This window comes from Budorcas taxicolor, chromosome 14 (genome assembly GCF_023091745.1).
Source record: "Budorcas taxicolor isolate Tak-1 chromosome 14, Takin1.1, whole genome shotgun sequence".
Lineage (NCBI taxonomy): Eukaryota > Metazoa > Chordata > Mammalia > Artiodactyla > Bovidae > Budorcas > Budorcas taxicolor.
In genome coordinates this window covers 83,530,967-83,553,894 of record NC_068923.1, presented here as the reverse complement: position 1 = coordinate 83,553,894, position 22,928 = coordinate 83,530,967, and the positions used below count along the sequence as shown (strand labels likewise).

At 37.4% G+C, this 22,928-nt stretch overlaps 1 protein-coding gene across 1 annotated transcript in view; it reads left to right on the top strand.

The window, feature by feature from the left end:
• The first annotated feature begins 5,492 nt into the window (after window positions 1-5,492).
• The window catches only part of TMEM67 (transmembrane protein 67), a 43,109-nt gene continuing 25,673 nt past the window's right edge, over window positions 5,493-22,928 (top strand). The window contains exons 1-13 of the mRNA XM_052651885.1: window positions 5,493-5,718; window positions 7,373-7,461; window positions 9,305-9,398; window positions 10,087-10,186; window positions 10,973-11,042; window positions 11,137-11,211; window positions 15,746-15,808; window positions 17,347-17,501; window positions 17,631-17,739; window positions 18,500-18,586; window positions 18,896-18,961; window positions 20,785-20,941; window positions 21,900-22,023. Coding sequence (XP_052507845.1) covers window positions 5,493-5,718; window positions 7,373-7,461; window positions 9,305-9,398; window positions 10,087-10,186; window positions 10,973-11,042; window positions 11,137-11,211; window positions 15,746-15,808; window positions 17,347-17,501; window positions 17,631-17,739; window positions 18,500-18,586; window positions 18,896-18,961; window positions 20,785-20,941; window positions 21,900-22,023 — 1,415 coding nt within the window. The remainder of the gene's footprint in view (window positions 5,719-7,372; window positions 7,462-9,304; window positions 9,399-10,086; window positions 10,187-10,972; window positions 11,043-11,136; window positions 11,212-15,745; window positions 15,809-17,346; window positions 17,502-17,630; window positions 17,740-18,499; window positions 18,587-18,895; window positions 18,962-20,784; window positions 20,942-21,899; window positions 22,024-22,928) is intronic.

Genomic DNA, 22,928 nt, shown 5'->3' with positions numbered 1-22,928 from the left:
CTCACAATAATCCCTCCTAAAACAGCTCTTTCATTTATCTTCTCCTGCTTCTCGCTTCTTCCCCTGCCCTTAGACCCTAGATTTCTGCTTTAACCTTCCAAGGCATCTCTATCTCTAGAGGCTTCCATACGCTTTTTCTCTAGGATATTTTCTAAAATGAAAATCTGATCAACAGTAGAAGACAAATAACAAGCATTTAAGAACCTTCATTTTTATTTCTTCCTGCCTTTCAAGCTTCATCTCCTGCCACTGACCACACACCCCCCACACCTCAGGCATGCTGACATACATGTCATTTGCTGGTGTGCCTGTTCACTGGTGCCTCTGGTTCTGCTCTGGTGGAGCCGCGACTTATCCTGTCCTTTGTATCTTCACTGATCTCCCTCCTTCCCAGTAAGGCAGGGGTAATAACATCTGCCAGTTGCACAGTCTCAAAGACAGCATTCGTCTCCAAGTAATTGTTTCTGTGTCTGCTTCTCTACAAGATTATGAAGCCGCTGAGCGAAAGCACCAGGGATAGCTCTTGTCCCCAACAGGTGTCTACTCATGTATGTGTACGCCCAGTCACTGAAGTGTGTCTGGACTCTATGTGATCCTGTGGACTGTAGCCCGCCAGGCCCTCTGTCCATAGAATTTTTCCAGGCAAGTATACTGGAGTTAGTAGCCATTTCCTCCTCCAGGAGATCTTCCTGACCCAGGGATCCATGAAGTGCTCAACACATGTTTGGAAAATTCTCCACCAAAGATGAGCTGCCTTCTGACTTCTCACCTCAGGCTCTCTTCCCTTGTGATTCTGCTTCCCTGGTGGCTCAGAGGTTAAAGCGTCTGCCTCCAATGCGGGAGACCGGGGTTCAATCCCTGGGTCGGGAAGATCCCTGGAGAAGGAAATGGCAACCCACTCCAGTATTCTTGCCTGGAGAATCCCACGGACAGAGAAGCCTAGTAGGTTACAGTCCACAGGGTTGCAAAGAGTCGGACACGACTGAGCGACTTCACCTTAACTCCATTTAAGGATTCAAATACACAATAGTCTTTGGGATACTCAAAATGATTTCCACTTCTGGTTCCAAACTCTTCATCAAGCCCGAGACTATCACATCCATTTTTGTTATATCTCTCTACCTGAGTAGGCAACTTGCTCAACATAATCAAACTACACTCATCTTCTCCATAAACTATTCATTTTGACCCTAGAACCTTCCTAACCCTACCCTCTATCTGCTCCCACTCCGACATGATTCAGCTTTGTAGGTAAGATCTAGACTTGCTGCCAACTTTCAACTCTAGATGATTTCCCTTCCAATTATCTACTCTATCTTTTCAAAGAATTTCTTCCTTTTACCTATGTTCTTTACTTAGAAAACTGATCTTACTCAACTTCTCTAATCCTTAGTCCCAGATTTCTGGATGGCTTCACTCACCTTTCTCTTTTCTTCTAGTCTGAGAAAGAATGACTCTCTTCCGATTAGGTGGTCTTCCTCCGAGTCTTGGTGGCTCAGATGGTAAAGCGTCAGCCCGCAATGTGGGAGGCCCAGGTTCAATCCCCTGGAGAAGGAAACGGCAACCCACTCCAGTACTCTTGCCTAGAAAATTCCATGGATGGAGGAGCCTGGTGGGCTACAGTCCATGGGGTTGCAAAGAGTCGGACATGACTGAATGATTTCACTTTCACTTTCTCCCAGTCTTACATCCAAGTCTTTGACCCCTTCCCAGAAGCTCAAGAGAGAGTCAATTATTCCTTCTTTATTTTGAATCTCTCTTCTACTACTCCTTTGGACTTCCCTGGTGGCTCAGATGGTAAAGTGTCTGTCTACAATGCGGGAGACCTGGGTTCGATCTCTGGGTCGGGAAGATTCCCTGGAAAAGGAAATGGCAACCCACTCCAGTACTCTTGCCTAGAAAATCCCATGGACAGAGAAGCCTGGTGCAGGCTACTGTCCATGGGGTCGCAAAGAGTCGGACATGACTGAGCGACTTCACTCACTTTCCTTTCCTCTCCACTAATAGACATATTCTCCTTATCCTAAGCAAAAATTAAAATTGTTTTAGCTCAGTCCCTTCTTTCGCTTTCCTTTCATTGTCAGAATAATCTACATCTGTTGGTTACTCTTTCTTAGTACTGCTCTGTGACTCACTTCTACTCTTATCGCTCTAATAGAGCTGTGCTGTAGAAGACAAATAATGATCCCCTAATTGCCACATCCAAAGACTTTTTCTCCATCCTCAGCCCCTTGCCTTTCTGTAGCATTTATATTGTTAGGACACACAGCACTGTGGTTAAGCAGCCCTGAGAGTTAAACTGCCATAATTTAAAGTTACCTCTGTAGATTGAAATCTTTGTATTTTGGTAAGTTTGAAAAATCTCCTTGTTGCTCCATTAATCTTCTATAAAAAGAGATGAGAATAACGGTATAGGTTTCATAAGGTTGTTGAGTGGATGATAATTTTGGTAAGGCATGTTGCAGTGCCTATCTCATTATAGATGTTCAATAAGCATTCACAACTGTGTTTGAACACACCTTTTCACCTTTGGTGGGTAAAGTTCTTCCTAAGCTTATTTAAACCATGTTCTTCTTCTCATTCACTTCTATGTATACCTCTTTAACTTCTTAGCTGGGTGATATTGGGCATGTTTTTAAGCCTGATAAATGGAGATTATTACTTATTCATAAAAGATTGAAATGATGCATGTGAGAAGTTTAACTTTAGCATAACATCTGGCATTCAGAAAACACTGGCTTTCCTGACTAAAGAGACAGAGAAAACATCTCTGATTCAGTAACTTTCCTTCTTCTTGTCTTAAATCTGAATGTTGATTTCTGGTATAAGGCAATCACAGGGCAACTAGGAGAGAAAAACCAAGAGAACTGCAGAGATGACCATCTGATATCATTGAATAAACATCAGCAGCCCCTATGTCAGAATTTTCATGTTTGCTTTTGTTAAGCCATTTGTGAACTGGCTTAAACTATGTGATTTTCTATTACTTGCAGTGAAAATATTCCTAATGATACAGTCCCAATTTATGCTTCACAGTTTTAGCTAACAGTCTTTCTATTATCCTTCTAGGCAGTTTATAAAGATGAACCCAGAGTATCCACAGTTATTTTAAATGTAACTATATCTATTTTGAATACTTCTGCTACAAATAAACTCTCTATTTAGCTCTTTGGGAAAGATGTTTTTTAGGTGAAATGCCTGAAGGTCTTAGACATCCATCGTTCGCCTGCCTGTGGTGTAAAATGGCAGTATCATCTTGTTAACTAAAGACAACAGGTTTGCCTACATATGCAATATGCCAGATTTTTTTCTCTAACTATTCCACTAAGAAGCCACTTAGTAGATTGAAAAGATAACACATTTTGGAGTTGGACAGATGGAGATAAAATTTGGTTTCACCACTTCCTAAAATATAAGTTTTTTAATCTTCAGTTTCTTTGATTATAAAGAATCCAAAAAAGGGGGGATAATATTCCTGCAAAAGGTTATTATGAAGAGTTAACGTTAATGCTGCCAAGGGCCTATCATAGTGCACAGTGTGGAACACAAATAACCTGCTCTTTTACTGCTTCAATTATATATTAGACAGTGAGTAAATATCAACACCCTGAAGCCTCTCACAGAGCATTAAAAAAGACGAGTTAAAATTCACCCATAAGAAGCTTTTGTAGATTAATCTCAACTATTCTGACCATACCCTTTCTGAGCTCCTATTAACATTTGTACAGTCATATGTTTTTCAAAAATTATTTCAGATAAGTAACTTCTACTTCAAATTATAGACTCTAACAATATGGTAATTACTCAAAAACATTTTTTATAATGCGTATTTAAGGAAGAGTTTTCAGAACATACACCTCTTTCTGTCATAGATATTAGTGACAGAATGAATGTTAGTCTTTTGCAGATGGTCACATGACAAATACTAAGCCTAAATATGGTTAATAAATTTATCTAAATTTCTTAGACATATTTTCCCACAGGTACTGAGAATATTATGTGTGTGTGTATATTCTCCTTAATAGTAATAAAGTCATTTCAAGGTATACTGATGAATAAGGTGGTTTCAAAATATGCCAGTTTTACTGGGGAGGAAGGATAAAATAAAACAATAAAACAAATAGAATACAACAAAAGCAGAAATGAAATTTAAATATTAAGAAACAACTTTTTCTTTTATGACCCAGAAACTGGCTTTGAAGGTAATTCTAAAATGTTTTGGGCCCAACAGCCTCTAAGAGTGCCCATTTTGAAAGACAACAATCATGTATGTGTATATTTGACTTAAAAAATAGATTCCTTCTTTATTTACAACTGGACTAAAGATCTCATTTTATGAACATGCTTTCTATGCTCAAAACAAAGAACATAGAAACACACAAAAAAGGTCTGTCAGGAAAGATCTTTTTTCAGTGAAGTGAAAGTCACTCACTCATGTCCCACTCTTTGCAATCCCATGGAGTGTAGCCCACCAGGCTCCTCCATCCACGGGATTTTCCGGGCAAGAGTACTGGAGCGGGTTTCATTTCCTTCTATAGGGGATCTTCCTGATCCAGGGATTGAACCCCGGTCTCCTGCACTGCACGCAGATTCTTTACCAAGCCACCAGGGAAGCCCTCTTTTTCAGTGCTTGAGCCAATCGTCCAACATTACATATTTCAAATCTGTGTTTTTTTCCCCTACTTTTTGGACAAGTGTATCTTGACAAATACATTATTGGGTGTGTCCTTTAACATGAAAATGACCATAAGTTTTGTTGTAAATATCATTTAACGACTTAATGAAACAATACTTTTAATTTGTGTGATAAAATCAGATATTTTCTTGGCTGCGGTTACCTATTTCGCTACTTCTGAAATTGATTTCCCGTCCCGGAAACGGGTCGCTTCATAGAGTCTGAAATCTGGTCGTGCCTGCCAGGCTACAGGGTTAGCTTGCCTCTAACTGATGCTTTTGAATTGCGGTGTTGGAGAAGACTCTTGAGAGCCCCTTGGACTGCAAGGAGATCCAACCAGTCCATCCTAAAGGAAATCAGTCCTGAATATTCAATGGAAGGGCTGATGCTGAAGCAGAAGCTCCAGTACTTTGGCCACCTGATGTGAAGAACTGACTCATTGGAAAAGACCCTGATGCTGGGAATGATTGAAGGCGGGAGAAGGGGACGACTGAGGATGAGATGGTTGGATAGCATCACCGACTCAATGGACATGAGTTTGGGTAAACTCCGGGAGTTGGTGATGGACAGGGAGGCCTGGCGTGCTGCAGTCCATGGGATCGCAAAGAGTCGGACACGACTGAGCGACAGAACTGAACTGAACCGAACCCATCCTTTCCCAGATCGTCAGATTCCCGCAGCTTTTGGTAACCTAGCAACCAGGCGAAGCAGGCCGACATTTCCGGAACACCGGGGCGCCGCGATCCAATCAGCTCTGCAGAGTCGCCGCGGAGGCTGACGGGCCGCGGGAGCCGTGCTGGCCGCCGGCGTCTGCACCATGGCGACGGGAGGCCGCGGGCCTGCGGTGGCGATGGCCGCTGGGTCCACCCTGTCGGCTGCGAGTGTGACTCTGTTCCTCTTGGTGGTCCTCCCTCGCGTCTCACAAGCTCAGACCTTCTTTTTCCCTTTCCGGCAGCCAGAGACGTGCGGCCACAACCAGTACTTCGATATCTCGGCGCTCTCCTGTGTGGCGTGTGGCGCCAATCAGAGGCAGGATGCCCGAGGTGAGACGGCTCCGGACGGGCCCTGGCCAAAGGAGCAGCCCCGCCTTGATGCTGTGCCCAGATCCCGGCCCCGCCTTGATGCTGTACCCAGATCCCGGCGTCGCTGAAACATCTTTTTTCCTGCGGAAAGAATGTTTCAGAAGGGTTAACTGCCAACGCCTGAGAGGAGGGTCTTATTGAAGGATTGAGGCTTAAACCCACAACGAAGGAGGTTGGGGGAACCTTGAGTCAGCTACCCGCTAGGCCTCGTAATGAATTTCTTGGCTCCAGTCCCCTCCTCATCAGCGGGCCTTTAGGGAGGCCCCTGGAAAGCTGACTACCTAAGAAAGCGAGAAGGAGAAGTAATCTTTGGGGTCGCAGAGAGTCGGACACGACTGAGCGACTGAACAACCAGGACAGTCTGAGGTGCTAAGAGCAGGTGACAGGACCTGTTTGGGAAGGAATGCAAATTAGCGCTCGTAAACTTTGGTAGTTTTTTTTTTTTTTTAATCTCAAATCTAGAAATGTAGAGCTGGAAGGGACCATTTATGGTCCAGCCTTCTCAATTTATGGATTAAAAAATGGAAGTCCAGATGAGGTCGTCAAGTCTTATTTGTCCTGTAAATTGGAGACAGGAAGAACTCCTGTATCTCTTTGCCCTCTGTATTTCCACTATACAAAATGTCCATAATAGTATAGATTTCCTTAGTACTTAGCCCTTTCATTGTTGAATATTACTAATTCCCTCCAAAGTCTCTTTATATTAAACTTTTTTTTTTTTCTTGAGATGTTCATCATTCGTCCTAGTTGTCGTTTGAAACTGCTCAGGATAAGACGTTCCCCGTATTCTAAAGTCTAGGATGTTTTTAATCTCAGTTTGGTCACCCATGGTATTAACTTTCTGCCATCTTGAAATTTGATTTGTCTTTGAGTCATTGTGTAGGACAAGTCAGGCTTCTCAGGTGAGGAAGTAAGAAGAAAGCATTTCCCAGACTCATTCTATAAAATGTAAGGTTCATAGTCATGCACCCTGTTATCATAAGCATTCTACTACATGGATTCCTATTAAGTATCCACTTAATGCCTTCTTAGAGAATGCTGTCCTTACCTAGCCAGCAAATTGAATAGTGATTATCTTATGAAGTTTGCTTTAATCTTTCCAAACAGAGGAAAACAGTGATTTATCTTGATAACTTTCCTAATAAGATTTTGTTTTGACAGAATTTGAATTCAGTGAGTATATGTGTATGGTTGGGTGAAATAGACATGTAAAATCTCCCATAGCGATTAGTCAGTAGTTTGGTTGTTAGTTTAATATTTATAACTTAATAATTTATTTATGCTTGCACTTAAAATTATAGCAAACACAATACTTAGTGTATGCCAGACACATTGTAAGATATAAATATAACACTTTTATATGCTAATAATATGACTAATTTAGTACTTATATTAACCTCACAAGGTATGTACTGTTCCTAATTGGAAGCCAAGGCACAGAACAGTTCCTTGCTCAGGGTCACAAAACTAAGCAGCAGAATCAAGGTCAGAACCCAGGCAGTACTGGCTCCACTGTCTTGCTCTTAGCTCCTGCTTCTCAAGATCTTAAGAGTTATTAAAATTTTCCTATCTTGGAATTTTATTTATCAAGGTCAAAATTGGCTCTTCTTTTTAGGAACTTCATGTGTGTGTTCACCAGGATTTCAGATGATTTCTAACAACGGAGGACCTGATATTACTTGTAAAAAGTGCCCAGAACACATGGTATGGAGTATTTATTTTTTTAAAAAATCTTAATGTAAAAAATAGCAAATATCATTATTTTTTAAACTGTAATTTAATGCTGTACTCTAATATTTTCTCACAGACTTTAAAATTATTAAGCCAGCTTTGTTTTTACTAGAGTAAATTTTGGGAGATCAGTGAAATTTTGCATACTTGGAGAAAAATAGGTATTTTTAAAATCTGAAGTTAAAAAAAAAGCCATGATAATTTGTTTATTTCTATTTCATAGAGAAACTACTTTATAAAGGAAGATAGATGCATGAATAATATTTAGAGTGAGTTCAGTGTCTTAGACTTACTATGTCAACAGTTTTACATAATGATTCACGTTCATAATAATACCTGAGTGATAAGTTCATCAAATGCCAATTTCATCACGAAATAGATTAAATAATATCTGATACTGTTTTATTAATCATTTCATTATATCATAATTTTTGGAAAATTAATGTATTAATAGTTACTATATATGATTCTTGATTAACGGAAATGTATCTTCCAATCATTTTGAATAATAAAGAGTCTTAGTGTGGCAATTCTAACTTTCATAGTAATATTTCTTCTCATTTTTTTTTTCAAAATGCAATATTACCTCTTCTCATTATTGTATTAAAAAAATTTAATCTGGGAATCTAATATTTACCATTTGTCCTGGTTTATAACTAGTACTTATAGGTTTGATGATCATTTTCATACTTGAAGTTTTTGGAAATATTGACCTTAGCTGAATTATGATGAGCAAAAGCTACTAATATGAAATGGTGCCAAAGCAGACTAATTTTTCAGTGATGTTACTAAGCTTGTGGGGCTTCCCTGATGGCTCAAGTGGTAAAGAACTCACCTACAATACAGGAGACACCGGAGATGCAAGTTCTATCCCTGGGTTGGGAGGATCCCCTGGAGTAAGAAATGGAAACCCTCTCCTGTATTGTTGCCTGGAAAATCCCATGGATGGAGGAGCCTGGCGGACTACAGTCCACTGAGTCACAAAGAATCAGATATGATGAAGCACGCACACACACACAACTAAGCTATCATAATTTTTAAATAGTCCTATATGTATAAAGGTATTAACAAATACAGGGGTATTTCTTGATAAATCCATTCTTTTCAACCAAAACTTACCATAATTTGTGTCATTGTTTTGTTATTACCATTGTTTTCTATTTATTTTGTTTATATCCATGTTTGTAATAAAATTACTGTATTTTTACCCCAGGTTTTTTCTAAATCATGCAAGTCCAGTTTTGGATGATGTCATATTTTATCAGAAATCTTTACTAATACAAACTATTAGTGGATTAAAAAAGATCTCATAATTTAAACAACTTTAAGTACATTTATTTACCATAAGATTCATCCATTTTGGATCATAACTTAATTGCTAAAAGCTAATTATTTGAATTTTAAAAAATTAGAATAATTATTTTAGAACAGGTAAGGCTAAACTATTAATTGCCTATTTGTAGGTTCAATACTGTTGAATTTTGTTGCATTTTGTCTTGGTAAATTGAAAAACTGGATGACAATATTAATCATGGTAATAAAAGCTCATTTGAATTGAAAATCACAATGAACTATTGCCTTTAGTTCTTAGTAGTTAATAGTAGTCAGTACATAGTTATAATGTATAGCTTAATGTTTGAATATAAATACAAATTGTCTTTCCAGGAAATTTTTATGTAGCTCATATGTGTATAATTTATTTACATATTGCCTACAAATTATACCCTATTGTGACTTTTTAAACTCACACGATCAGTTAAGAAAGAGAACATTAATTAAGAAAGGGGAAATAATTTTTTTTTTTTCTTAAATTTAGAAAGGTGTTACTGAAGATGGCTGGAACTGTATTTCTTGCCCTGGTGGTTTAACTGCAGAAGGAAAATGCCACTGCCCCACTGGCCATATTTTAGGTGAGAAGTAGATTCTAGAATGTGTCCTTCTAGACTCTATTTTTTTTCTGTTTTTAATGTATACATTGTAACCACAGGAAATATAAGTGGTATTTTTTCTGTAGCTATTTCATAGGCAAAGAATGTTCTCTAGCATACTCTTTTCACCATTTAGATCTACCTCATTCTTTTTAATCCACTCTGGTATTTTATAACTTTTTGCTATTTTAAATATTTAGATTGTTTTCTAATTAGTAATGTTTTGATGAATATTCTTATGTACATAGTCAAGTGTCTCTGTATGTTACGTACCTAAAAATGAAGTTTTAGTATTATAGAGTGTGTGAATTTATAATACATACCACCAAAAGCCCTCTTAAGTTGAGAAATTTACCAGAAGTCTGTGAAAATACTTGTTTCCCCAAACCCAGTGTAACAGGAGTGTGCAGGTAAGAGGAAAGAAATTTTTTTAAGGAAAATATATTAATTTATGATGATGATGATTTGGAAATTTCTGTATTATTATTTTTTTTAATGTGGGAATGGGGAAGGCTTCACTTTTCAATACTTTATGTAAGGTGTTGACATACGTTTTGTTCTAACAATTTGTTTTGAGAATTATTGGAATAATTACAAGTGGGTTTTACTAAGTGTATAGAAGCTTATATATTGATTATGAATTACATCTTATTGTTTCTAAATTGTTTAGTGGAAAGAAATGTTAATGGAACATTGTTGTCTCAAGCAACTTGTGAGCTCTGTGATGAAAGTGAAAACTCTTTTACAGTAGCAAATGCTTTAGGAAACAGGTAAGCAGTATGCTGGGTGCTGTCTTCATTAATATCTTATTTACATATTCCTTAGGCTAAAAGTAGGCATTAACAGGTAAAGAAGCTGAGGTCCGAGAATGAGACAGAATAGGATTTAAATGGGCTTCCTAGGTGGCTCAGCTGGTTGAGAATCTGCCTGCATTCTGGGAGACCTGGGTTCAGTCCCTGGGTTGGGATGATCCCCTGGAGAAGGGAAAGGCCACCCACTCCAGTATTCTGGCCTGGAGAATTCCGTGGAATATATAGTCCATGGGGTTGCAAAGAAGATTTAAATCTTGTTTCTGTCTCTTGCTGGTTGTTTGACCTTTGTTTGTTAAGCCAGTGTTCTTGTCTTCAGAAACGGGACATACCATCCACTTCATAGGCTATTATACCACAGCTCAGAAACATACTTTACATACCTAAAGTTTTTAGCTAAGTACTATAGAGTAAGTGCTCAGTAAAAGGTAGCTATTTTTAGCTATTTTTGTTTTATTATTGATATTATGTAATTTGTACATATCTATAATATATAGTATATAATAATAACTTTTATTTGCAATTTACTTATATTTTCTAGGTACTATATTTATATATATTATTGATTTTATTTATACCTTGCCTTTTAATACAGAGTAGTGTATACTTTTGATATGTTTACTTTATTGCAAGTAATTGCTTAGTTGAATGAATCTATTCTAATCTATTAAGTTAGTAAGACAAGCCCTCAGTTAAATTAGAGCTAGTTCATTAACGTTTTAAAAATAATTTTTGTTGTATTGACAGGTGTGTCCGATGTGAACCAACATTCATTAATACCAGCAGGTCCTGTGCATGTTCAGAACCTAACATTTTAGTAAGGCTAACTACATTGATAATATATATATATTTAAATTGAATTGCTGATATTCTTACATAAACTGTTTTTTTTTTCTTATTTATTTATGAAGACAGGGGGCTTGTGTTTCAGCAGCACAGGGAATTTTCCTCTACGTATGATTTCAACTGCACGTTATGGAGAGCTAGTGAGTATGCTTCAGTTTTTTTGTTCTAGTGTTAAGGATATTTGTGCTTTTCTTCCTTCGGTAATTAATTTGGGGCTAAAATGAGCTTCAGTCCATTGTTGCCCAAATCATCATAGGTTTGGCCATTAGAAGCCCTTTGAGTTTGTTCCTATGTCTTTTGGACATAACTGTATTTTTCTTGGAGCATTTCCTGTCTGGCACAACAAGATTTCCAGGCTCATCTTATACTTTTCCTGCTTCGATCCTAGAAACAGCTATTTCTCTGAGAAGCTCTTAAGGATAATATTTAGAAACAAAGATTACCATGCTTAGTATGCTCTCATTAGCAGACATAGCTAGAAAATATATACACACATTATGTATAAACGTGTGTGTGAGTGTGTGCTCAGTTGCTCAGTCGTGTCTGACTCTTTGAGACCCCATGGACTTAAGCCCACCAGGTTCCTCTGTTCATGGAATTTTCCAAGCAAACATACTGGTTTGGGTTGCCATTTCTTACTCCAGGGGATCTTCCTGACCTAGGAATTGAACCCACTGCTCTTGTATCTGCCACATTGGCAGGTGGATTCTTTACCACTGTACCACCTGGGAAGGCCATGCGTATACATGCTCAGATCTATAACTGTTTCTGTGTTTATCTTATTGTTTTATGTAATTTCTAAGAGAAACATCTAGTCCTCTGTAGTAATATATCAGGCAGTCAATAAAGAATTTCCAAATATTTGAGTCAGTGGTCACATTCCCTTTCCCCAAAGACAGTGAGCTTACATCTTGGTTTGTTTTCCCAACTTTAATTTTGAAAAAACTTTATTGCAGAAAAGTTAAAAAAAAAAACACAACAAAGACAATGACTGTGCATGGATCTTTTACTAGTTTAACCAGTTATTAATGTTTTGCCAAATTTGCTGTCTGTGTATGTAAACATGCATACACACACATACATTCATATTTTTTTTCTGAATCACTGGAAAATAGGTTGTAGCTGTGTAACATTTTACTCCTAAATATTTTGTAGCTCCTAAGGAAAACAGCATTTTTCTGGTATCACACCTAAAAAGATTAATAGAATTATTTGATATACTATTCATATCCAAATTTGCCTACTTGTTTCAATAAAGTCTTTTATCCTTGCCCTCTTTTTTGGCAGAGGGACCCAGGATCAGCGAAAGATCCCACATTGAAATTAAATCTCTTCAGTCTCCTTTAATTTAGAACAGAGATCTTTATCCTGTTTTGCTTTTTGGATTTTTTTTTTCTTTTTTTTTTTCTTTTATGGTCATTGACTCTTGCAGAGTCAAGGCCAGCTTTCTGGTAGAGCATCCCAGAGTCTGCATTCTTCTCATTTTTTTCTTATGATTAGACTCTGTGAAACATCTTTTTGGAAAAATATGACATGGGTGCTGTGTATAGCCCATTGTATCATAACATGGAGCACATAATGTCAGGATATCCAGTTATTGGTGATGCTAAATTTGACTGGCTGGGCATGGTGCTGTCTGCCTTTCCTCTCCCTTGTAAAGGTACTGTGACTAATAAGTTAGTCTGAGATTTTACTGTGAGACTATATACATATCCTTTTTAGCAGTCATTGATTAATCTTATCTGAATCAGTTATAAAATTGGTTATATCAAAATGGTTTCACAATTTTATTGTTCCTTTTTATATTTTTAAGTTAGCAATCCTCCATAGAGTGCTTTCTTTTCTCTCTGTGCTTTTTTTTTCCTCTTTAGCTTTACTGCAAACCCCTGGTATCACTAGTATGTTATGAACTGTCACTGTTAATCTTCTTTTCAAAGCTCAGTTCAGTTCAGTTCAGTTGCTCAGTCATTTCCGACTCTTTGCGACCCCATGGACTGCAGCACACCAGGCTTCCCTGTCCATCACCAACTCCCGGAGCTTGTTCAAGCTCGTGTCCATTGAGTCGGTGATGCCATCCAACCATCTCATCCTCTGTTGTCCCCTTCTCCTGCCTTCAGTCTTTCTCAGCATCAGGGTCTTTTCCAATGAGTCAGTTCTTTGCATCAGGTGGCCAAAGTATTGGAGCTTGCACTTCAGCATAGGCCCTTCCAATGAATATTTAGGACTGATTTCCTATAGGATTGATTGGTTTGATGTCCTTGCGCTCCAAGGGACTACCAAGAGTCTTCTCCAATACCACAGCTCAAAAGCATCAATTCTTTGGCACTCAGCTTTCCTTATAGTCCAACTCTCACATCCATACATGATTACTGGAAAAACCATAGCTTTGAGTAGATGGTCCTTTGTTGGCAAAGTAATGTTCTGTCTAGGTTGGTCATAACATTTCTTCCAAGGAGCAAGTGTCTTTTAATTTCATGGCTGCAGTCACCATCTGCAGTGATTTTGGAGCCCAAAAATTAAAGTCTGTCACTTTATTTTTATTTCCATTTATTTCCAACAGTTCCATTGTTTCCCCAACTATTTGCCATGAAGAGATGGGACCAGATACCATGATCTTCGTTTTCTGAATGTTGAGTTTTAAGCCAGCTTCTCCACTGTCTTTGACTTTCATCAAGAGGCTCTTTAGTTCTTCGCTTTATTCCATAAGGGTGGTGTCATCTATGTATTTGAGGTTATTGATATTTCTCCTGGCAATCTTGATTCCAGCTTGTGCTTCATCCAGCCAGCGTTTCTCATGATGTACTCTGCATATAAGTTAAATAAGCAGGGTGACAATATACAGCCGTGATGTACTCCTTTTCCTATTTAGAACCAGCCTGTTGTTCCATGTCCAGTTCTAACTGTTGCTTCTTGACCTGCATATAGGTTTCTCAAGAGGCAGGTCAGGTGGTCTGGTAGTCCCATCTCTTTAAGAATTTTCCACAGTTTATTGTGATCCACACAGTCAAAGGCTTTGTCATAGTCAGTAAAGCAGAAATAGATGTTTGTCTGGAACTTTCTTGCTTTTTCGATGATCCAGTGGATGTTGGCAATTTGATGTCTAGTTCGTCTGCCTTTTCTAAATCCAGCTTGAACATCTGGAAGTTCATGGCTCACATACTGTTGAAGCCTGGCTTGGAGAATTTTTGAGCATTACTTTGCTACCCTGTGAGATGAGTGCATTTGTGTGGTAGTTTGAACATTGGCATTGCCTTTCTTTGGAATTGGAATGAAAACTGACCTTTTCCAGTCCTGTAGCCACTGCTGAGCTTTCCAGATTTGTTCGGCAGTGGCCAAATTTTCAAAGCTCAAATTGTCCCAAATTTGGACTTCCCTTTGGTATAGCTTCTGTGTTATTTTAACATGTCTCCTTCAGTCTTCAGGCACTACTTTGGTTTCTCTATACCATGTTCCAGGCTCAACCAATAATTATAATTTTAAATTGTCACATAATACTCTAGTTTATGCATTGAAATTCATGTAATTGTATGTCTATTGAATATTTAGGTTTTTTGTTATTAATATTGCTGTCAACCATTTTATGCACATAGATGTGTTTTTCCTTTTGGAGAGATTATTGACTTAAGGCACATGTCCTAAGTGTTTTTAAATTCCTGGGTTAAAAGTATGTGGATATTGTTTTATAAAGGATCAGGCAGCTTTATCCTTGGCATTTGTCTGTGGCTTCATTTTGCATGCATTTGCCAGTACTGTTGTCAATACTTTCCATTTTTACTAGGTTTTCTGTGTGTGTTAGCCAATGTTCTACACATATTTTTTTTCTTACAAAATGAGAATTTTTGCTTGTTGAGGAGATGAAAATAGTGACTCATAATAATTTTATTTTAGATTTTTTGGACAGTTATGGTGCCATATTTCATATAATTTGGTTTTATCACCTTTGTCCATGTTCAGAGAATTTACTACGGATGGTGTTTCTCATTGTCTCATTTTTTAGCAGGATATACAGATGAGCTTTACAGCAGTGGTTGTTAACTAGAGGGAGGCCTGTATCTGCAGTTTTCAGAGGACGTGCGTGCCTTGGTCTCATTCTAGAGATTCTGATTCATGTGGTTTAGAATGAAACCAGGCATTTTCTGTTTTCAGGAAATTCCACAGTTGATTCTGATATTCATCATTGTTTGAGAATCACCACTTTGGAGATTTTAAACGTTAGTTTCTCTGTGTATCCCCAATCTCCTGTTGCTTAGAAATCATTCACTAATATTTCTTTTTTATTACTTGCAATTTAATACAGTGTGATAATCCTAAATCACCAAATATTAACCAAATCTAAGTCAAGATCTAATTTTTCTTTTATTCTTTTGCACTTTGATTTTTGTTTTAGTGAAATGGGCATAATAGGTTTTTTTAAAATTATTATTATAAAAATACTTTATTTCCTTGTATCTTTTCTGAGCGATGTGATTTTGTAATTCAGTCCTACTTGTAATTACTGACATTGGTTGGAATTAATTCTTTTATTCCTATTAGAGTCTATTTTTCTGATAACACTGGGAAAGTAATATTAGTTATTTCCCACTCAGCAATGTGCACAGTAATGTCTTCCTAAGTGTGTAAGGTTAAGGAATCTCTATTTAAACGTAAAACTAAAATTCATCTTTCTGTTTATAGGGCATATCTTTCACTTCAGAATGGTTTGCAAAGTATTTGCAGTCATCAGCAGCTGCTTGTTGGGTATGTTTGAATTTCTAGAAAATAGTTTTTATTTCATTTCAGAGAAACTGTGGAACCATTTTTTTTCCCCAGTTAATAAAACTTTTCTAAGTAGATATATCTGCTTGGTCATATTCTATTAAAACCCTTTCTAAGTGGACTGAAAGAGACTAATAAAGAATATGTTATTCATTTCACACTTATTTATTATACATAAATTAAATATGTCCAGACTTACTTAGCTGAAATTGAATGTTAGGGGAAACTGATTCATACTATCATTTAGTAAATGTTTGTTGATGACCTACTGTATGCCAGGCCCTGTTCTGAAATCTTTTAAGTTATCTATTTTAGGAAAAGACAGAGAAAAATCCCGTGTGGAATTGTAAGTAATTGTCAGGTGATGCCAAGTGCTATAAAGACAAGCAAATTGGGATAAAGAGCATAGAGAGTAGAAGGTGGGCCTAACTTATGGAGGATGGTCAGGACAGGCGTCTCTGAGAGTATGATATTTGAGCCAAGAGTTGGAAGTGGAAGTGAGCCATGAAAATATCTAGAGGAAGAGAATTCTAAGCAGAGACCACAGTAAGTGCAGAGGTCCCAAAGCAGGGGTTCTCTGGCATATTCACGCTAAAGAAACAGGAGAGAGACCTAAGTGGCCAGAGCAGTGAGCAGGGAAAGTGGAGAAATGAGTTGAAGGATGAAGGGAGTGACTATAAGACCTAGAGTTTACTGGAAGGGATGTAGAAGATTTTGTGCAAAGGTAAACAGTGGTTGGCGTCAGGTTTTGAAAGAGATCATTCTAACATGGAAAGTAGGTTTTGTTAGGGCAAAGACAAGCAGGGGGACCAATTAGGAGGTTATTAGAGTAATCCAAGTGAGAGAAAATGGACCTTTGGACAAGGGTGGTTCCATGGAAATGAAAGAAGTGCTAAGCTTCTGGATATATACGTTTAAAATTGAGCCAACAAGGTTTAGTGATGAGTTGGATATGAGAAGGGAGAGAAAGAAGAGTACTGCAGTGGTTTTTATTTGAATAACTGTAAAAACGAAGTGGTGTTTTCCTGAAAGAGAAAATTGAGAAAGACGTTTGAGAGTCAAACTCAACAGATTTTGTTGTTCATAAAACAAATTACTTAAAATAGGTTAGATTTATATGCAATAGATATAAAGTAGATTAAATAAAATAAAAATAGGTTAGATTTCTATTCTAATATTAGGAACTAGTTATTATTCTTTCAAATATAATTATTTCATGTAATAGTTTTTTAAAATGTCATGCTGTAGGTTTTTGGTTGGTTCTTCTTCGTTCAGTTGCTTGTCTTAATATTTTCACCTAAAATTTCAGGTAAAATTTATAAATTATTAACCTGCCATGTGGAAAATTCTTTTCTACTTTAATTAGAGGAAAGGTATTAAAAGCAAAAGAATATCCAAAAAAAGAATTTGCAGAATTCAAATTCTAAGCATAATTAAATTAAAACTAAGCATAACTTTTGTATCAACTTTTGTTTAGGATATTTAAGTCCATATATTTCTTTGTCATTGTTTTCCTGTAGGTGTATGGCAATCTAACATCTTGCCAAGCTCTTGGAAATATGTGTGTAATGAACATGAATTATTATGACTCCTCTACTTTTGATGCATGTGGATTGTTTCAGGTTATCTTTGAAAATACTGCTGCACTGGGCACTGTTCATTCTGTTTCCTTTTGGTAAGGTTATTCTAATTAATGAGCCAAATTTGCAAAATTGGTCATTGTGACCAAATTCAGTGCAATTACTTTCACAAATATGTACTAAGACCGTTCCCCCATTATTAAAACAATTGTGATTGTTTATAGGAGACAGAATCTTCCGTGGCTGTTCTATGGAGACCAGCTAGGATTAGCACCTCAAATACTTAGTACTACACCTCTTCCTACAAATTTCAGTTTTAAAGGGGAAAACCAGGTACAAATCTCTATATTATTGAAGGTTAACTACATTTTGATTTATAATTTTGAAAGGTAACAAGAATATTACTAGACATAATTCTTGATAGATTTTAAAAATTTTAGTGACTAAACTAAATCTAAATATTAGCTACTGAGGAACTAAACAATATAGAGTCTAGTTTTCTTACTTGAGTGTATGGATACCTCTGGATTGTGTGTTATGGCAGCAAGAAGTACCTGTGGGTTGGGAAGGGTTTCATCACCAAACACAAAACCTTTTCTATCCTATATCTCCACATTTTTCAAAAGGGCTGCCAAAGATTGAGTGGGATTCTATGTGTTTCCTCAGCATGTCACAGGTCCAAATTCTTACCTTTCATTTCTTTGACCTTCTAGAATGAAAGAATAGATCATTTCCTCCTCTGTTCATCCCCCATTCGTGCACACACACACTCATTTAACAGGTTTGAAAAGAAGTTATCTGTCACTGCCTCTCAATTCTGAAGTAATAGTTTTTGTGCAAAAACCCAATCTGTTTATATTAAGTGTGTTTAATCAGAGAGATACACTGATTAATTTTTCCTCAAAGTAATGATTGATGAATTCAATATTTGGTCTCTAGGAAGAGAAAAGATCATTTGGCAATGAAAAAATTTGTATAGACTATTATATATACTTTGAAAGTCTGAACTCTGGAAGGTTTTATAGACCGCTACATGTATTCATAGACTTTCAGAGTATGTGACATTATTTTATTCTTGTATTTCTGTAAGCAGAATACAAAACTGAAGTTTGTTGCTGCTTCCTATGATGTGAGAGGAAATTTTCTCAAGTGGCAAACTTTAGAAGGAGGGATTTTACAGGTGAGTATGATTCTAGAGAGAATCCCTAACGTGTTATTTTTGACTGAGGCAAAATGAGGGAAAAACTAGATTATTGCTTGAATAGAACATCAGTTTGCTTGCTAGAGTTGATTTTTCTTGTTTTGTTTTAAATTGGAGTTTCTTAAAACTAAGTTATAACAGAGATGCCCCCTTAATTTTTCACTCCCTTGATAACATTAAATAAGTATTATATAAAGTATATATCCGTGTTAAGTCTTGAGAACCCTTAACTATAAGCAAAGAAAAGATTCGTGAGACATATTTATCACTTGTGTTCTTTTGTTGTAGCTTTGTCCAGACACAGAGACGAGACTAAATGCTGCTTATTCCTTTGGAACAACTTATCAACAAAGTGTAAGTTGGAACTATTTTAGGCAGTCTACATTTTGGCTTTATTTTTCACATCAGCAATAATTGGAATAATTATTGAATTTTGAAATTAGTAATTTTTTGTGAAAAGAAGGTGAAAGTGAAGTCGATCAGTCATTTCCGACTTTGTAACCCCGTGGACTGCAGCTCCTCCATCCGTGGAATTTTCTAGGCAAGAGTACTAGAGTGGGTTGCCATTCCCTTCTCCCGGGGATCTTCCTGACCCAAGAATTGAACCTGGGACTCCCGCATTGCAGGCTAATGAATAATTTATGAATGATTTTTATTAATATAATCAGCATGAAAACAGTACCTTATCATCCATAGAGTCTTAAACATCATAATTGTGTATTTGCTTCTGGCATATAGGTCTCAAAAATAATCTCTACTTTTGAGCATTTTAGAATGAAGTAGAAGTACTTCATTTTAAATAAACAATAAAGTGTTATCACTGCCTCCTCCCTCTGCCCTCCAGTAACAAAATGCTTCCTTTTCTCTCCCTCCATGCTCGCCTCCCTCCCTCCCTGACCTTCCTTCCTTTGGTAATGCATTTTAAAACTACAGTATGGGACAAAGCAATATTATGAGCCGTTAAACATTTGAAAGACCTTCAATAGTCTACAAAAATACTTCTTGATAAAATGCTTATACACACACCACAGAACAAAACTGTGATTCCAGCTTTGTTAAAACAACAAAAAGCACCATTGGGGAAAACAGATGAGAAAAAGAAACATTTTTAAGAGTGTTTATCTCTGGATGGTGGGATTACAGATTATTTTATTTCTTTTCTACATTTTCCAGATTTTCTATCATGAACTTGAATTTGCTTTTATTATCAGAAATGACTTGTGTTACTTTAAAAACCTGTTGTGTGTCTACTTTGGGCCAGAATAATCAATACTTTTTAAATGCCACTGCTCTGTCCTCAGTATTTTATCATTTTTATCTCATCTGATCCATGAAATAGCTTTGTAAAATACATACTAGTTGTGTTTTGTGGATGAGGAAATGTTGCTCAGTAATATTAGGTAATTTGTTCAAATTATTTCATCAAGTAAATGTTCTGTTAGGCTTGAAAACCGTGGTTTTTCCATCGAACCCAGTTGCCTCTCAGGGAGTTCACAGCCTAGTAGAGAAAACAGCTATATAGACAAAGAATTGAAAAGAATGTGATATTTTGGTCTATAGGTATGAACAAGGAACCGTGTTGGTTCAAAGAAGGGTCCTTAACAGTTCCTAGGGAAGTTCGAAAGGCCTTACGCAGTGAGTGACACTTGAGCCTGCAGAATGAATATCAGTTTACCAGGGAGCACAGTGGGGAAGGGAATACCAGGCAGGAACACCATTTGCAGTGTCAGAGAGATGTAGGATAGCATAGCATACTTAGAGACTAGAAGTAGGTTAGTGTGACTGAACCAGAGACAAAGAGGAAGCAGTGGGAGATAAACCTGGCACTATTAAGGGGAGTCAAATCATAACCAGTGTTTATCTGGAGAAAGAGTTGGGACCTCACCCCACAGGATAGGAGTTTTTAAACCTTTTTATTGCTGTACAGTTACAGTTGAGAATGAATGTATAGCCTCTACAGCTGGGTTGTAGGACAAGATTCAGGTGGTTCTTTACTGTTATTTTGGCCCTTATAAAAGAATCATATATAGTATTCATGTTTTAAAAGACGTATGAAAATGTGTATAAACAGTATAGTTGGGAGATACTTTCTTTTATAATTACAAATCTTTTAAAGATAATAAATATGCTTTCTAACTTTCAATTTGGGTACTTTTATTTTTAATTTTATTTTTCAGTGTGAGATTCCTATCCCTAAGATCTTAACTGACTTTCCCACTCCTACATTTTATGATGTGTACCTTGAATATACTGATGAGAATCAACACCAATACATTTGGGCTGTGCCTGTGTTAAACTTAAATCTTCAGCACAAGAAAATGTTTGTGAACCAAGGTAAGGCAACCATACACACCACTCTTTCTCTGAGCTGAAATCAATAAATAAGTCAACCAACATAGCTTAATAAACACAGATTATAAGAAAAGTCATGGATTCTCTATGATGGTAAGCTTGTTTGTTTTTTTAAAATATCTATCTATTTGGCTGCACCAGGTCTTAGTTGCAGCATGTGGGATCTCAGTTCCCTGACCACGGATCGAACCTGGGCCCCTTGCCTTGGGAGCACAGTGCCTTAGCCACTGGACCACCAGGGAAGTCCCTGACTGTAAGGTTTTATGTAGCATGCCCCACAGTAAAACAGTAAGGTTGTTGGTGTATTTACTCAGTGTGCTTAGTCACTCAGTTGTATCTGACTGTGCGATGCCATGGACTGTAGCCTGCCAGGCTCCTCTGTCCATGGGATTCTCCAAGCAAGAATACTGGAGTGGGTTGCTCTTCCCTTCTTCAGGGGATCTTCCCGACCCAGGGATCAAATCTGTGTCTCCTGCATTACAGGCAGAGTCTTTACTGTCTAAACCACCAAGGAAGCCTTATTTACTAAATATATCAGGCTTTTTATTAAGAAATTTTATCATTCCTGAAAGTTTATCCTGAGAAAAACAGTAGAACTGTAACATCAGGGCTTCTTCAAACCATCCTTGAGCTGCTTTTTGGACAAATTAGTTTCTTTTGTTGTTTCTCATTTTATAAAATCCTATTTATTCAGGTAATTTGCAGGGAAAATCCTTCCAAACTGATGAAAAGTCCAGACAATCAGAAAACATTCAAGTGCAGGTGGGGAACGCTATTAGTAGGAGTTTCTCACAGCAGGAGTGGTTTTTGCAACCATCCTATTAAAACAAAGTGTACTAATTTATGTTTGAAATTTGTCTAGTAATCTTCACCTTGAGTGCCATCTTGAACAATTGAAAGTATTTTTTAAACCCATCTTTTTTTTTTTAATTGATAAAAGACAGTAGTTCGGGCAAGTGGCTTCTGACTCGGCGCATTTTCTTAGTGGATACACTAAGTGGACGGGAAAATGACTTAGGAAGCCAGCCAAGATTAATTAGAGTCGCCACCCAAATATCACTGAGGTAAACAAATGTCTAATTTACTGAATGAGGCTTGGAGTATATGGAAAAATGTCATAGTGAAAGTGTTGACCTATAATTGTCAGATGAAAACAGTAAGAACCCCTGAACTGGAATGACACATAATGTGTTCTAAGATGTCTAGATTGGGATAGACTAATAGAGGGGATAATTACTTCAGAAGGGCTTCTAGAGTTTGCCAAAATCCATGTCCTAAGCCCCACTCTAGACTTGCCAAGTTAGAACGAGTTGAGAGGTGGGGAGCAGTGAAGATCCACGGGCTGATGGGGCTGAGTTAGAGCCCGCCAGATGATTGCAGCAGGTGGGCCTCCTGTGGCCCCTTCTCCTTCAGCACCCGCTGCTCCAGGTTGGCCTTCGTTAGTTACCAGCACCTCGCTGTTCCTCGCATACTTGGACGATGGCCCTGCCTTAGGGTAGTGCCATGCAGCCCTCACCGTCTCTTCTCCGCTGTGAGATTCCCATCTCTGACCTTATCTGGCTTTCCCACTCCAGTACCTTATGATGTGCACCTTGAATACACTGATGAAAGCCACACCATCACCTTTATGGTGTTTCAACATACACTGCTTTTCCATTGTTTTTTCATTGTTTTTTTCATGACAGTCTTCATGAGGTAGGCAGTACAGAAGCTTTGTCCTAACCCTTTCTGAAATCTACCTGTGCTCTTTTTAGCATTCCCTCAATCTGCCAGTGTAGATTCCCCAGTGAAAATGAAGTTGAAACCAGTCAGGTCTGACTTTATACTGATGAAACCATGTTGGCCGCTGGTACTTGGCATTTTCCTTTCTGAGTTTACAGATGGTGTGTTACTAATGCGTTGAATTCAGCAATATGTACCCTATTATATGCCACAAATAGTACTAGATATGACACGTTCTCTTTAAGAA